The 15,344-nt window shown below is 41.2% G+C and overlaps 1 protein-coding gene across 3 annotated transcripts in view; it reads left to right on the forward strand.

The window, feature by feature from the left end:
• Window positions 1–15,344, forward strand: part of pde4ca (phosphodiesterase 4C, cAMP-specific a) — a 45,819-nt gene that overhangs the window by 10,091 nt on the left and 20,384 nt on the right. Inside the window, exon 3 of one of the 3 annotated variants that reach the window (XM_053330285.1) lies at window positions 1,047–1,050. The exons of 1 other annotated variant lie outside the window; for it this stretch is intronic. In XM_053330285.1, the coding sequence (XP_053186260.1) occupies window positions 1,047–1,050 (4 nt within the window). Of the gene's footprint in view, window positions 1–1,046; window positions 1,051–11,906; window positions 12,035–15,344 lie in introns of those variants that run through there. One more of the 3 variants, XM_053330287.1, reaches the window with a different exon arrangement.

The raw sequence follows: 15,344 nt of genomic DNA on the forward strand, positions 1-15,344 counted from the left end.
TTCTTAAGTTTTAATAGCAACCTTTTTCTCTCAAATGCAGTGGGTTGGACTTAATAATATGTTGCCAACTGGAGAATAATAGTTCAAATAGTTAAAGGACCAGTGTGTAAGATTTAGTGTCATCTGTCGGAATGGACTTGGTAGAAATGTAATATAATATTCATAAGTATGTTTTAATTATTGTGTTATCCCATGAAAATAGAAATGGTTGTGTTTTTGTTAGCTTAGAATTATTCCTTTATATCTACGCAGGGAGCAGGTCTTCTTCCACAGAGTCCACTATGGTGCACCGCTATGTTTCTACATTAGCCCAGAACGGAAAAACCAAACATTGGCTCTAGAGAAGGACTTTAGGTTTTTCATGGGTTTTGCGGCTTCCGTACATTCTCCTACACGCTTGGAAGTGGAAGGGAAGAGGAGGGGCATTCAGTGGGCTTCAATCTGCAACCTCACTGCTAGTGACACCAAATCCGACACAATGGTCCTTTAACTTTTTTAATGATTATTCACCAGCTGTCAGCATATTATTCAGTCCAACCTCTTGATTTTAAGAGAAAAAGTTGCTATTTTAACAATTTTATCTGTGCATTTTTGCCTAAAATTAATAGTTCTATAAGTTAGAAGTTATGTTTAATAGTGGAGAATCTTTCACTAGTTATCAGAGACTCTAATAATCTCAGATGTGTTGTAATAGATACTTCCTGTCCTCCTGCACCCCCCGTATTATGTAAAATGAGATGTTTCCATCCTTTACTAATCATGTATTCTCTGCAGTATTTTCATAGTCACATATTTAATTACAGCAAATATTTGTTTAACTCTGAAGAGGATATTGTACAAATCAGATGGATTATATCAAGGCATGAGAAGAGAACGCAATATTAAAAAGGAAAATTGAATCACCTTTAAAACGACCCCCCCCCCCAACCCCCCCAACCCCCTCCACACACACACACACACATACAGACACACACAGACACACACACACACACAATATTGAAGTATTGATTGACAGTACACTATTGTTACTACTGGCTTGGATGAAGGCTGGTTACACGAAAACAGAATTTGTTTTTGAGTTGTCATATGAACGAAGAACTTGTACGTGTTGTAACTTCTTCTAATAATTTAATATAGCACAATGTGGTCTGTATTTCCTCTTTTACCTCACGTCGTATAACCACTATAACCCCAGTGCTGCTTGCATTAGTCTACTTTCTCATGCAGTAACTGTCACTCTCTCTGCTCTCTCTGTCCTGTTTCCCTCTCTCTCTCTCTCTCTCTCTCTCTCTCTCTCCCTCTCCTCTCTCTCTCTCTCTCTCTCTCTCTCTCTCTCTCTCTCTCTCTCTCTCTCTCTCTCTCTCTCTCTCTCTCTCTCTCTCTCTCTTCCCCCCCGCCTCCCTCTCTCTCTCAATTTGCTCTTTGGCTGTGTCTCTCTCAACTAACCCAACACCCCACCCCTTCTCTCTCCCTCCACAGTATCTCTCTCTTTCTCTCACTCTCAGGGGAGATAGTGTTGTTTGTTGTTTTAAGCCAGAGTTTGGTCCCACCACTCTCAGGAGAGAAGAGAAGAAGAGAGCAGAAGTCTGTTATGGCCCTCTGACAGGGACTACTTGGGACGGCCCTCTCCAGGGAGCATCTGATGGGATTATAACACTCTTTCCAGCTCACTTTTTTCCCACTAAGATTAACTCTGCGCAGTCTGTTGGTGTAGCATCACATAGGGAACCCTTTGCTCAGATGGACAGCTCTGTGTCACGGTTGTTGGACCAGAATTTTAAAGACAGACAATACCTGGGGCACATTGTTGAGGAACTCCGTTTTGTCATCTTGCAGTTTATTTGGAAAAATTCAAGCTTGCTGTTTCCTATTTAGGAGTGCGAGGAGAAGCGTTTATCTTGGCACATCTGTGGTGAACTGAAAGAAGAACGAGTGAGGAATTAGTCCCTGACGAGCACTGACAGCTGACACCATCCTCAATTTCATTTGATTTGATTCAGCCCCATTCTTTCACTGTCAGTGAGATGATACGCTAACTCACTCGGTGATAGGTCTCTAACAGCCAAGACTCTTTGCCTTTTTAGGCTGTCCACACACACGCACACACGCACACACACACACACACACACACACACACACACACACACACACACACACATATATACACACACATACACAGACTACTTTTTTATTCCTCCTTTTCCACAATTACAAATGGACATATCCTTAATGCCGGGACCACAGCCACAACTTGGACTCCCACTTTGATGCACTTTAAACCAAGCTGGAAGCAAAGAGCTTTTAGCAAATAGGGTTTATCTAATAAATACAGAAGAGGACTTAGCAGGCCTGACTTACTGTCCTACCAGGTGCAGTTGTTGAGTCTTGTGTTTCCTTGCTTTGCATTTCAATTCTGTTTTGCATTTGTTGTTCTTGGAGCTGTTTTTCCCCCACTGTCCTGTCAAAAGGACCTGTCTCCCAGTGCCATAACTTGTGACAACAGAGTACGTAAAAGGAATTGGGACAGCTTTCCTTTCCGATTCAATACAGCATGGAGTGTTTTGGTCGGGCCACAGAAGTTCACTTTGTTTCTCCCTCGCTTTCCAAAGCTGCTGTTTTCATGCTCCTCTGAACTCAACTAAACTCTTTTTTGAACCTGCCAATAAAATGATGAACAAAGACTCTCGCTTTTCAAGGAAGATGCACGGCAACTTCTCCACACGCAGGCACTCGTGCATTGGGTATGTATCCGGCTGTGTGTTAAGAGTTATGTGATGATGTGTGTGACAGTGAAGGCAGCACAGTGCAGGTGTTTGCAGATGTTCAGGTTGCACTGATAACCCCGATGTGACCTGTTTCAGTATCAGGCAAGTTTTTGTCTTGTACAGGAAGGGTAAACTGCTGATAGTCTGCTTTGTGTTTTTTGTGGTTCACTCTGACGCTGTTGTGTAGTCATGACACTTCATGTGCAGGTCTGGTTCTATACATAGTAATTTAGATTTAAAAGAATTTGACATAGAAGTGAATATATTTGCAACTTTCAGTAACCTCCAGATCTAAAAACGCTGCTTTGGTTTACTCCTGTGCTAAGAAATAACTAGAGGTGAGATTCCACCTGTTTCCCATAGAAACACAAGATGAACTTCTCTAAGGCCAAATAAACATCTGTCAAAGATCTGGTGTTGATGTTGTGAAAGCTGCATTGTGATGAAACCAGTGTGTGTTGCTGTTGGTACACTGGGTGCTGTGGATGGTGGTGAGGGCCTCAGGGGTGACATGGTGGATCGATGACTCTGTCCACTGATGTCCCTTCTTGGGGTCCATGGACCAGAGCCAAGTCGAGGCGTCCGTGTCAGGCACGCTATGACCGTCATGTGGCTCAGGACTTTTTGGGTTTCATAAGAGGACTGAAAAAATATCGCCCCATCGTGGAAAATGTGTCTGTTAGAGCAACAAAGGGAGCAGATTTCATCAGTGTTTTCTATCTTATCCTCTAGGTAACAAAACAGAGAGGGATAAAATGATGTGTTGAATTAAATCTCTTCCAAGAGGTAAATCATGATAACTGCTGTACTCATCAGTGCTGGTCCCTTGTCTACACACTGATGAGACTGATTGACTTAATTGTAGTTGTAACTTGATACAATAGTGTAATCACCAGGCTGGACTCAAAGCATAAAATCTACTACAGCTGTCATAAGATCTCTGCAGGACTCACTGTTTTGTAAGAATACATGAAATACAAGAGTACACACATACATACACAGCCAGCGAATATACACACAGGAATCTGGAGGCCAGCATGACTCCATATGTCTTATAAAAGGATGCATCACTAAAATAAGATTAAAATGCTGCACAGGTTCATAAAGAATTACCCTCCTCCTCCTGGAATTTGAGAAAACCTTGCATGAAAAAAACCCCCAACAACATGGGAGAGCTATTGTGGGATTTTTTTTTTTTTAAACTTCAGTGCAGTGTGTGGTGCGGCAAACTTTTCTGAACTCTGGGCATAAGGCATGTGCCTCGCGAGTGTCATCCGAACTCCTCCAGCCGTGAGCCTGTTTGGATCATATGAGGAGATCAAAGCAGGAGATTTTAGACCACAGCCAGAAATACAGAAGTGCAGAAGGGAACAGAACAAGCCTCTATTCTCTTTTTACCTGATTTGTACATCGAGCTTCCTGGCTGGAAAAAAACCCCCCCACAGTACTCAAGTGGAGTCACTGTTGGGAGCTTCAGATCAAAGCTCAAGTTCAAATCAGGTTTTTCACTTTTGGTGCCAGTGAAGACAATAATTTATTTATTGTGTGATGATTGAGACGATAACACTAATGTGCTTGCGTTTTGGCGGTAGTATTTTTTAAATTAGTAAAGGTTGTACTTAAATTCTTTTGTAAATAAGTATTTTTTTCTGCCTTTGTGCAACTCACACAGAAACCCTGAAACAAAGCAGTCTCTTGTTATCCAGATGTGTCCATCACAATAGAGACAGCTCTTATCCTTAACCGTACTAACAGTACCAGGGCACTATTCATCCTACCCTCTGTCAACCACACACACACACACACACATACACACACACACACACACACACACACACACACACACACATACACACACACACACACACACACACACACACACACACACACACACACACACACACACCCCCCATAACCTTCTCAGCAAGGCTTTTTATGGCTTCTTTGGTAGTGCAGGACACTTGAACACACTGCATTAAAGTCGAACATGGCCATGGCTGGAGATGAGAGCTCTTAGTCAGTATCATGAGAAGATAGTAGCTGGATCAACACTTTCCATATTGCGTGTTACAGTTAGAGAAGATGGTGTTTATCTGAAGTAGAGAATGATAGGAAGTGAGAGCAAGAGAGATGGACATAGCAGCTGCTTGACTGTGAAAAAGAGATAGTTTAGACAAAGAGGGTATAGGCACAGACGAGAGGGTGGAGAAGACGCGATAGAGAGGACGTGAGTAGAGATAGTGCTGCTGTGCTGCTTTTAGTGCACAGATAATGACTGGGGGGAAGGAGGGGTGGATGGGTTGGAGGGTAAACACAGAATAAAATGATATTTCTGAAGCAGACAGACACAGAAAACAGTTGGTGGCTAAAACAATAATGAGGAAAACCAACAAAAAAAACGTGTCAAGTGAGGCCACCCAACCAAAGGGCAACAGTGTCAATGTCAGAGGTCCCAATATAGCCGCCAGTCCCACACCCCCCCAAACATACACACCCAGATTAGTCAATAGGGCCTGTGTAGCTGTGGCGGGCTGGCTGCTGTGTGCGTCACTGCTGTACTCCATATTTTCAGCATGACTGATTTCCCCAATCGCCTCCAGAGCCTCATTGATTCTTCAGGCCGACATCAGCAGCAACAGCAGCCCGGGACAGCTCTAACACTGCCCAAATACAAAACGAGCAGCTCTACTGTATTTTCTACGTACGTCTGAGGGGACATATCAGACTGTAGCAACAATAAAAAGACCAGAAACTGCAAAGGAAACCGAAACTTTTAAATGCTCTGAAATGATAGTGCTGCTTCCTGAGCAGAGTGGATGAACTGTTACCTTAGTGATTAGTCTTAGTATAAGCAGGACGTTAAACTCTCTCCTCGAAAAGTAATACTTTGATTAAAAAGATAGAAAATACAGTGTCATTCCTGGTAAAAAATATGTAATCCAGTTTTTAAAATGCCATTTTCAATTCATTTTTGATGAAGAACTACAAAGCTCTTCAGTGTTACCGCAGTATCAGCCTGACTGTTCATTGTAACCACTAGAGGGAGAAACTGACTAAGTTATGCCTAGAGACCGTTACAGAGCAATGACCCCCTTTATACTGCTGTTGTCATAGTTAGAGAAAAAAAAGTAACTGCATTATTTGGTAGATTATATTTACATCTTTTGGCTGTTGTGTGTGAAAGAAGTTAAAGATTTAAAGTTGAATATGTCAAACTGAGCAGTTATATTGGTTTATGTGGCAAAATTCTCCTTTTTTTTTCATCCCTTTTAACTTTTGGAGGTGCAGCAGCTTCCGATTAACTCTTTTACACTCTGGAAAGTTTTAACTTATTACACTTAATATTTACTTAATAACACATGTTCATATTTAATTCACTTGATATTATCATGTTGTTTTTGCATATTGTAATTCTCTAATGCTACATAACATCAGTCTACTTCACTGTATACTGTATATTTAGCATCACATCTGTCGATTCTGGATTAGGGATCTCCTGTCTGTTGTTCTTCATGTCTTCAAGTTTTATGGATTTGTGCAGTTTTTCCATTAACCCATATTTCAGGTCAAAGGAAGTAGAGTTTCGTATGTTGTTTGTATTATAAAGTCCCCACTTGACATAACTTGACACCCAATGCTGAGCTACTGCTCTCATGATTCGTACATTTAACTTGAGTGCTTTGTACATTGGCCACTTGAGTCAACAGTATGAAGCAGACGAAAGAAAATATTTTGCACATAGTTCAAATTTTTAGTACAGTGGAAATTATGTAACCGAATTGCCAATAGGTTCAGATACATATCAATCTTAACGATACAAATTATTCCTAATTTCAGACATGACACATTGACTTTACAAGTAGTCAAATCATCCCTTCAAATGATCAAGTCATATTTTGTGTTTCTTGCTGCTTTAAAACTCCAATAATAATTATATATTTTTTTAAATGTATTTTTTTCACACACATAGAATATATTGTGTAATTCAATGATCAGTAACTGAGGAGGAGGCCAAAATAGAGAATTTATCTTTTTTTGTCCCACGGTTTCTGAAAAGTAAAGATTTGTTTAAATAGTACAACTATACTTACACCTACATCTACCCATAGAAAAATAAGCAGACACATTTACAGTGGGATAAACAGTGGGCCAGAGTGTATGAGCTCAGTCCGCTGCATTTTTCCATAAATGAAACTGTGACATGGCTGCAATGGCTGAACATTACTTACTACATCACTTATTTTTCCTAAAAATGCTCACCTGCTAAATGAGTAGCAACCTGTAACCTGTGAGTGTGCGCACAGACCTGTGTGCACCTGATTGTGTATTTGTCAGTTGTCTACCTCATGTATGCATCTGAGTGAGTGTCCATGTCCCTGTGTGTGTGCATGCATTGCTGAACTCTCATGAGTATGAGTATGAGTATGAGTGTGTGCGTTTGCATGTGTGCGTACAAGTCTGTCATCCACCCAATCCCCAAATCACACGAGCCCCAAACCCTGCCGTCATGCTAGCAGATGGCAGCCTAATGAATCATGAGGCGACACACCGATAGCCTTTACTACAGTACATGCTGTAACATGACGTTTGACATCACAGAGACTCAGTTAAATATAGGCCAGTAGCAACAGCCACATGCTGACACCTGGTGCGGACGCTTTGTTACGTATTTGAGATGACATTTGTACCATTAAGAAATTTGTGTCAGTTGGTTTTCTTTCTCCTGCTGCTGTGGTATTTACCTTTAATATTCTGATTAAAGGTCATCACAGAATCACAACAGTAGTGCTGACTTTTCATGCTTAATATGAAAAGTCACTGTTTTTGTAAGAAGATTTAACAATTTTTTTAAGGAAGCTTTCATTTGAGTGACTGCTTCCTTTGAGTCATAGAAATCACTATTCCTGGAGATCCTGTTATGGATATATAAATCTATTGTGGAAATATGCCCTGCTCATGTGAATATGCATGTGTGCGTGTTTATGTACCATATTCTTCTGCAGCTGCTTTTGTGACCCCTGGTAGTCTGCTGTACCCAACTCTGGTCCCTCGACACAAACTCACATTGCGGGGGCCAACAGAAACAACAGAAAGTTATTTTAATTGTCGTAGAGGTCCAAGAGCAGATGTATCATGCTGAATTTAGGAAAATGTGTATAAAAGGATAAACATGGGGGTTGATTTACTTATGTTTTCATATACTTTTTTAGACACTAGCTTTGTCTAGCATCATTGTTTTTTTGTGGACAATATGACGGTGGAAGTTAATCAGTGTCAGTTAGCTTTACAAACAAACCACAAACAGATAGTATGTCCACTGACAGGCAACAGCTCTGACACACAGCGCTCCTCACCAACTTCAAAACAGCTCATTATCCAGGAATGCTCACCATGCCTCTGTGTAGCCAACATATGATGTCATGAGGCCCCTTCACAAATAATGGACTATTAAAACCACAACCAAGGGGTTAGCCAGAATTTATGATGCCTCACCGTTTTATGAGTTTCAGAGATTACCTCGCCACATCGTCTCGGTCCCGCGAAGTCCAGCGTTTTAGAGCACGACTGTTAAGACGAGACGTGAAGATACTGAACAGAGCCAAACATTTCACGTCTGTCTTTCTTCAAACATCCACTCTCTTCCACCACGGTGACGCAGATACATGGAACACTGTGAAATCCTCTGGTACACTGCCAGCCAATGAGTGTGTATGTGTATGTGAATGTCTGTAAGTGAGTGAGCATATCCACTCTAGATAACCAGGGATAATAATCTTGAACCATTATGTTTAAGCACTTTTTTTTTTTTTTCAAGCTCCATATGAAAACAGTTTTCCTGTCATAAAAATGTGTGAAAAGTTTAATTCACAACATCCCTTCTTCAGGTTTACATCAGGACACTGTTCATCCGCTAATAAATTCTTCAGTTTTACAAGTCCAAACTCAAATCACATATGTGTTCATGAAAGATACATGTGAGCCAGGAGACTAAACAAATTATGAGACTGCGAGGTATGTAGTACAGCAGGTTTGACTTGTGGAGTTTCTTCATCAAACCATCGAGGGCCTGATTGTAAATCTGCACAGTCGATATTGCAAAACCCAAATTGCTACTAGTTCAATTCATTGCAGTCGTGTGATTGGATTTATAAACTGTTGCTGTTCCTTATTCAGGCACCAGAACGCCATAATATAAAGCAATATTGTAAGTCTGTTCAGTTTGTGGTTTTGATTGGCCCTTTTTGGTGTGCACCTCTTCAGATTTCCTTAAATGGCAGTTTTTCTTGACTACCGCAGAAACAGAAACAGAGCTTTTATATTATATTAAGAGATTATATTAAACAGTCTGAGAGAGCAAACATAGTTAAATGGTTTGCACTGCATGTTGCAATCAAGGTAAATGTAAGATTGAAAAATAAAACTAAGCCATATGAGAAAATATAACCAACTTTATCATGTGCAGTAATAAGAGTCTCATACTGTATGTAGGTGATAGAGCAGTGGTCCTGGCGGCTAGAAGAGGTCCTGGCTCATATTAAAGATACCTATTGACCCTCTGCTCTATTATTATTTTTGTCTTTCTTTGTCTTTCCCTTTCTCACCTATCGTTGTCTCTCTGCCTAACATTAGTGAATTCCACGGTGATGAGGTGATGCTATTGATTGATTTTGCCAATTTAATTGAACCATGGCATGCTGCAGAACGTAGCTTGAAGTGCATATCCATTTATGGAGATGTTTTTTGTGTGTGATAGCAAAGTTCGCTAAGCCCCGTCCCCCTTAGTTACTGTTGTCTGTCAAGCTTTCTGTTCTTGCACATAAAGCACTTTGATAACAGTGGCAGGTTTACAAACTCAAAGTAACTTTTGAAACAATTGGTTCTGGATTTTAGACAGAGGCGGACAATAACAGGGTTTCCTATTTCTAGCAGGCAGCCATTTTCCTGAAATGATAAGTAACTTGCAGATTTGACCAACTATGGCTAACAGGCTAACTTTTGAATGTTTCCAACTGACTGTTTTTAAAATGACTTTTGTATATGGTCTTGTTAAAGATATTATATTGTACTAAATGACTGATGCTAAATCTACATGTCTCAAGCAAAAAGTTAGCATCCATGTAGCCTATAAGACATAAACAAGTAAAACAGCATTGTTCTTGTGTTGCAGTGTAGAACCAGTTAGTCCTAACACTATTACTACTGTTACTGTGTTCTAGCCTATAAGCAGCTTGTGCTCATATTCATATATAGTGTATTTAAACTTTCCCCTTTTCACTTTTAATGTAATCTTAACGCTATCTTAGGTAACCTTGTCTACCTAGAACAGACACACACATGGGTTCGGAAAGACTAAGAACGATAAACTTTCAATCTCTTTAAATGCCAAGTATTGCTCTTATGGCCCAGTGCACGCTGCTTTGGCATGGAGATATCCAAAGCTTGATCCGCATGTGATGCCTAGTTATGGTTGCTACTCTGCAATTGGACATTTGTTGTCTGGGGGAGGGTTTTGGTGAACAGTCAGTAGGTCAGAATAGGTATTCATTGCACAATGCTGTATCACGCAAACTGTCACAAGGACAAGTTCCATCAGAAAACTTTAATAATACACAGTTCGTCCAAATGAAAACTCAAAAAACTCTTGGTTTAAAAACTGCAAAGCTGAGTAATGTATAATCTGGCTCTGGGAACATAGCCTGTATATTCATGCTGATCTCTTGTCAAATATTTCCTGTTTAAGTTTTCATATGGAGCAAACAGAAGGTCAACCAGCTATGGTTTCATATTTACTTTTCACATTTCTGGTCTTCAAAAATACATTGCCCCTGGCCATGGGTGACCTTGCATGCTCGCGCCTAAGCCTGTGCATGAGTACATAAGTGTGTGCGTGACATGTTCTTCGTTCTCAGCAAGCTGTGTCCCAAGAGCTACTTACTGTAATACCGTATCATACTCATCCTGTCATCAATCTCTTGCCTAACATAGACAAGACAAACCTGCCGCACACACACACACTCATATGAATACACACTCCATCTGGAGAGGATAATGGTACGGTGCCCAAAGGGGAGAGCGCTGTCCTGCGTCAGGATCCAGTGTGTGTGTGAGAGAGTGCAGGAAGGGGTTAAAACGGCTAAAACATTTAGGGAAGGCAGGAACCATGCTGGCTCTGATCCCTCCCCCTTTCTCAGCTCTGACCTCACTCTGAAACTTGTTCCCCCATGTGTGTGAGATACACATACACACACACAGACACTTGCTCAGTCACATGCCTACATACACACACACACACACACACACACACGTTAGCTCACTTACACACACATGTCAGAGAGATCTGTGCACATTCTGTGGGGCGCTCGGTCAAAAAGAAATTACACACACACACACACACACACACACACACACACACACACACGCAGTGTAGGGCTACTGTGATAGACTGGAGCAGGAGAGCACATTTGCCCAGGGAAGGGAAAGGTCTCTGTTTGCTCTGTGATTAAAGGTGTAGCAGCCAGAGGGGAGAGGAGGAAGCAGTGGGAGAAACAGAAGAAGAGTTAGAGAGAGAGAGAGAGAGAGAGAGAGAAAGAGAGAGAGAGGGGGAGCAGACAGATAGTAAGGGAGAGGGGGGAAGAGGGTAGCAGGGCTGCGCTACATTTAGACCCAAAGCAGAGACAAGATGTACATGGGGGACCGATTAATGGAGCTCTGCTGAGAGTGATGAAAAGATTTCTCTGCAGCCTGCAGGGCAGACAGACAGGCAGCAGGAAGTGTGCAGCTCTCAAAAGAGGAATTCAGGTGCTCAGGAAGGAATACGCTCCAAATTTATCCAAATCATTCAAGGAGAGGCAGATTTTCTCCAGCGTACAGTAGCATGGATTGCATCGCCCTGGTCATCCTGGCTGTGCACTGGAGCTGCTGGTCCTAGAGCTGGTTGTCCACTCCTGCCAGAGGTAATGAGAACTCCTGGGAAGCCGTGGAGAGCCGGACAGCCCGACAGAGCGAGACAGACGAGGAAGCGGGCCGGTTTTTACAGGGATGAGAGCAGCCACAAGCTGAGGAGAACCAAGAGAGGGAGAGCAGCGGAGCGGCCAAGAAGAGGAGGGTGAGGACGAGTTAAAGAGAGTAGGCTAAAGAAAGATGAGTGTGCCGACGAACTGTGGGTTCTGTTACTCCGTGGAGCGGAGTATCACTGTGCGGAGTGGGAACATATGGGGATCGCCCTGTGCTGTCAACAGGCCTATTGACATCATACAGAAACGCAGGCGGTAATTAAGAGCTATCTCATTTACTCTCGCTCAGTCTTTTGTCTTTCCCTCGTTGTCAGTCTCCTTTCATCTCTCTGTCTCACACACACACGCACACACACACACACACATGCACATATAGCGTGTGACACAGATGTACTTCTTATATCTTGCATCATGTCAGGAGCATGGATAGGCAAACACGGTTAGTATTCTTTTTCTTTTTCAAATTTATTAGGTGTTTTTACTTCAAGTACTGGGAATATAGAAGCACTTGTGTAAATGACAATCTCTGTATTAGTATTCATTGTAACAGGACAGTAAAGACAGTACCTACTGTATGCCACAGTATATTGGACTTACAGCACTAAACTGTGCCTTGAATCTGTTTCTGAGAATGTGACTCTTTCTTATCTTTTATAGTATAGTATCTAAAATCTGTCGACAGTTTTAGACTGTTTTTTATCAGCTGCAATATTTACAAAAACATTCTTCAGCCCTTATCAGTTGTTTTTGGTTCATATCTGCATTTCCCAAAACATTTTTTGAATCATATTTCCTCTTGACCATTTGTGCTGTCTCTTTTGTTAAACTGGGCAGCGTTCCAGTAAATGATTTTTATTTATTTCTTTTTTTACAAAAGACAATAAATGATTCAACTTTGAAGGCCTTTTGCCGCCATCAAGAATCAACACGAGAACATGTGTGGAAATAATTTGGATGATTTTCACTTTTTCCCCTGCGTTTGGGTAAAAAGACGTCCATGTAACATAGAAATTAATACTGTAATTTAGTATATTCTGCAAATGCACACTGATGCCAAATCACAGTTGTGGTTTAAGACAAATTAACTGTGGTTTTACTATATTAAGTAGGGCAGCCAAGTACTTGAAAATGAAGAGGCACACAGCACAGAAGTATGTCTGTAATTGTAAATGGGACGTGGAAATGTAGTTGGTTGTATCTTGCACACTTCTATCAAAGACAGCAAAAACCAGCAAGTAGATTTACATACATACTTTTACAGAAATTTGATGAGCCCAATAAATTCTCTCTCCTCTCTTCCTTTTGGATGAAGTCTGTTATTAGTTGCAGTGAATTTGCAGATGGATTTTACATGGTGGTTTAATTAAGGTATTGATTTTTTGGTGCTGTAACCTCCAGTCAGTCTGTTACTTCTTTAAACCGCAACTTCAGAGTTTCTGCCTGCGCTGCCCACTTTGCAGTCAGTCACCATGTTCTTACACACTTAAGACAAACAAAATGCGTCTGTGAATGTGTACAGTAGATGCATCATCCAGTACTATGAATCCTGTTTGCTTTCTTCATAACTCACATCCTCTTTCTCATTAAAGCGTATCTGTCTGCCACGTTGCTTCACCGCCACTGCACAAATATTCTCACAGGAAAAGTCTACCATAACCATTTAGCTTCACACGTAATCCTTAGTGCCAGCAGGGAGGCTGTGAGGGAGGACTCAGAGATAAAGTCCTGTTTACATTACGGTCCTCTGTCCTCTTTCTCAGGCAGGAGCCATGTTTATCAGATCTAATACAAAACATTTGTGAGCGCAGGGGGATTTAGGGGGCAGTTGTCCTTTCAATTTCATCCCTCTGAAGACCCTTGCCAAGAAATGTAATTGACTTCTGCTCTTAAACAAGCAAAAATCTCTCCTTACGCCAGACTTTGAGGGGTAATGTATAAGTATTGAAATGTCACACTGCTGCTCAGATTACTTCCACCTGTGGACACTGAACTTAAGACCAATATAAAAAAGCAGTCCAGAAATTCACTATCTGCTTCATTGCAGTTTTAAGAGCCGCAGAGGACGACCAGTTTATGCGCCCACAGAGGGGAATCACAGACTGAGAGTAGGGAGCTTTATTTGGGTCACGCTATTGATCCTCCCTGGTACACCGGTGATAGTGATGGAAGAGCAGACTCTGTTAAAGCCAGAGTCTCCACCACCATTTTATTCTCTAGAGGAATAGCTAGGGGGGAGCAGTTGCAGGGGGAGCAGTGAAGCACGAGATTAACAGCCCTGTCGGTGACCATTTTGGGAATCTATTAATATCTCATATTTAAGAAGTCAACACTTCTAAAGTAAAACCTGTATTTATGTGTATGTAATCATCAGACAGCAGTAAAAGATTGATGGCGCTTTGGTTGTAAATCGTCCTCTTGCTCTCTTTCTCTTTCTACTTTTTATTTCTCCTTTTTTTTAATCGTTCTCCCACTCTCTCTGTGTGTTCACATAAAAGTAGAACACAGTGCTGGTAATAAAATGCACCCAGAGAGCTGATGTAGGCACTCAGACATGTTGGCCAGAGCTGCTTTTGTATATATAAAATATATTCATGCATGAGTGCATCCTCACATAGGCATTAGGAAAGCTGACAAGATGAACCTGAAGGGGGAGGAAGGAAATAAATATGCAGCTTTTGACATTAGACTCCAAACCCAGACCGTCTCGTATGCCTTTGGTGCATGATTTAAAGCCCAATTATCAAGTTAACCACAGATGACAACAGTTAGATAACAGTAACCCTTTTCCTTAGATGGATATGTGGGACTGTATAGATGTTTTTACATGTCAGTGAGCGAATTATACATACTGTGTTTGTCTGTTAGATATCTCTGGATCTGTGTTGCTTGTTTGTTTTACCAAGTGAAGGTTATTGGCATCTTTATCAAGTTGCGGCTGTGAAGGTAACACCTGCTTTTCCTAAAAGAGGACAGATGAGAGGATTCCCCTCTGAATTCTCAGGAAAGTAGTAGCTTACTGGCTTTTATGCTGCATTCTTTTATCCTTTGATTCAATTTTATGAACCAGAAATTGGTTTTTGGCCATGAAAACATAACCTGATGCACCAGATGGTTTGTTACACAGAACCTTCTGAGAAGTCGTCCTTGGAAACAAGTTTAAAAAAGGGCAGGCACTTTGAAAAAATACTTGGCAAGTGATTGAATGAGCCACCTGTCCATCACTATCTATCACTGTCTTTAACTTGCAAAGCAGCTGATTTGTAAGATCACGAGAATCTTCAAAGGAGACTGATTTGGGCGAAAGCTCACAATTTGCACCTTTACAAGACGGATTATCAAGTGATCTCATGATTTCATGATTCTGCAAATCCAGCTGTCTCACAAGGTAAATGAAAGCAGTCTGTAATGAACATTTAATTTGATCTTATTTAGCAGCTAGGAAGAGTATAATGGTTATGCTTTTTAGCCAAATGACTGACGTAGTTCTGGGGATGGCAGCTGGTCTTTGGTCTACCAATTTGGTCAAGACCGAAATATCTCAACAACTATTGTATGGACAATATCC

This window comes from Scomber japonicus, chromosome 12, assembly GCF_027409825.1.
Source record: "Scomber japonicus isolate fScoJap1 chromosome 12, fScoJap1.pri, whole genome shotgun sequence".
In the NCBI taxonomy this organism is placed as follows: domain Eukaryota; kingdom Metazoa; phylum Chordata; class Actinopteri; order Scombriformes; family Scombridae; genus Scomber; species Scomber japonicus.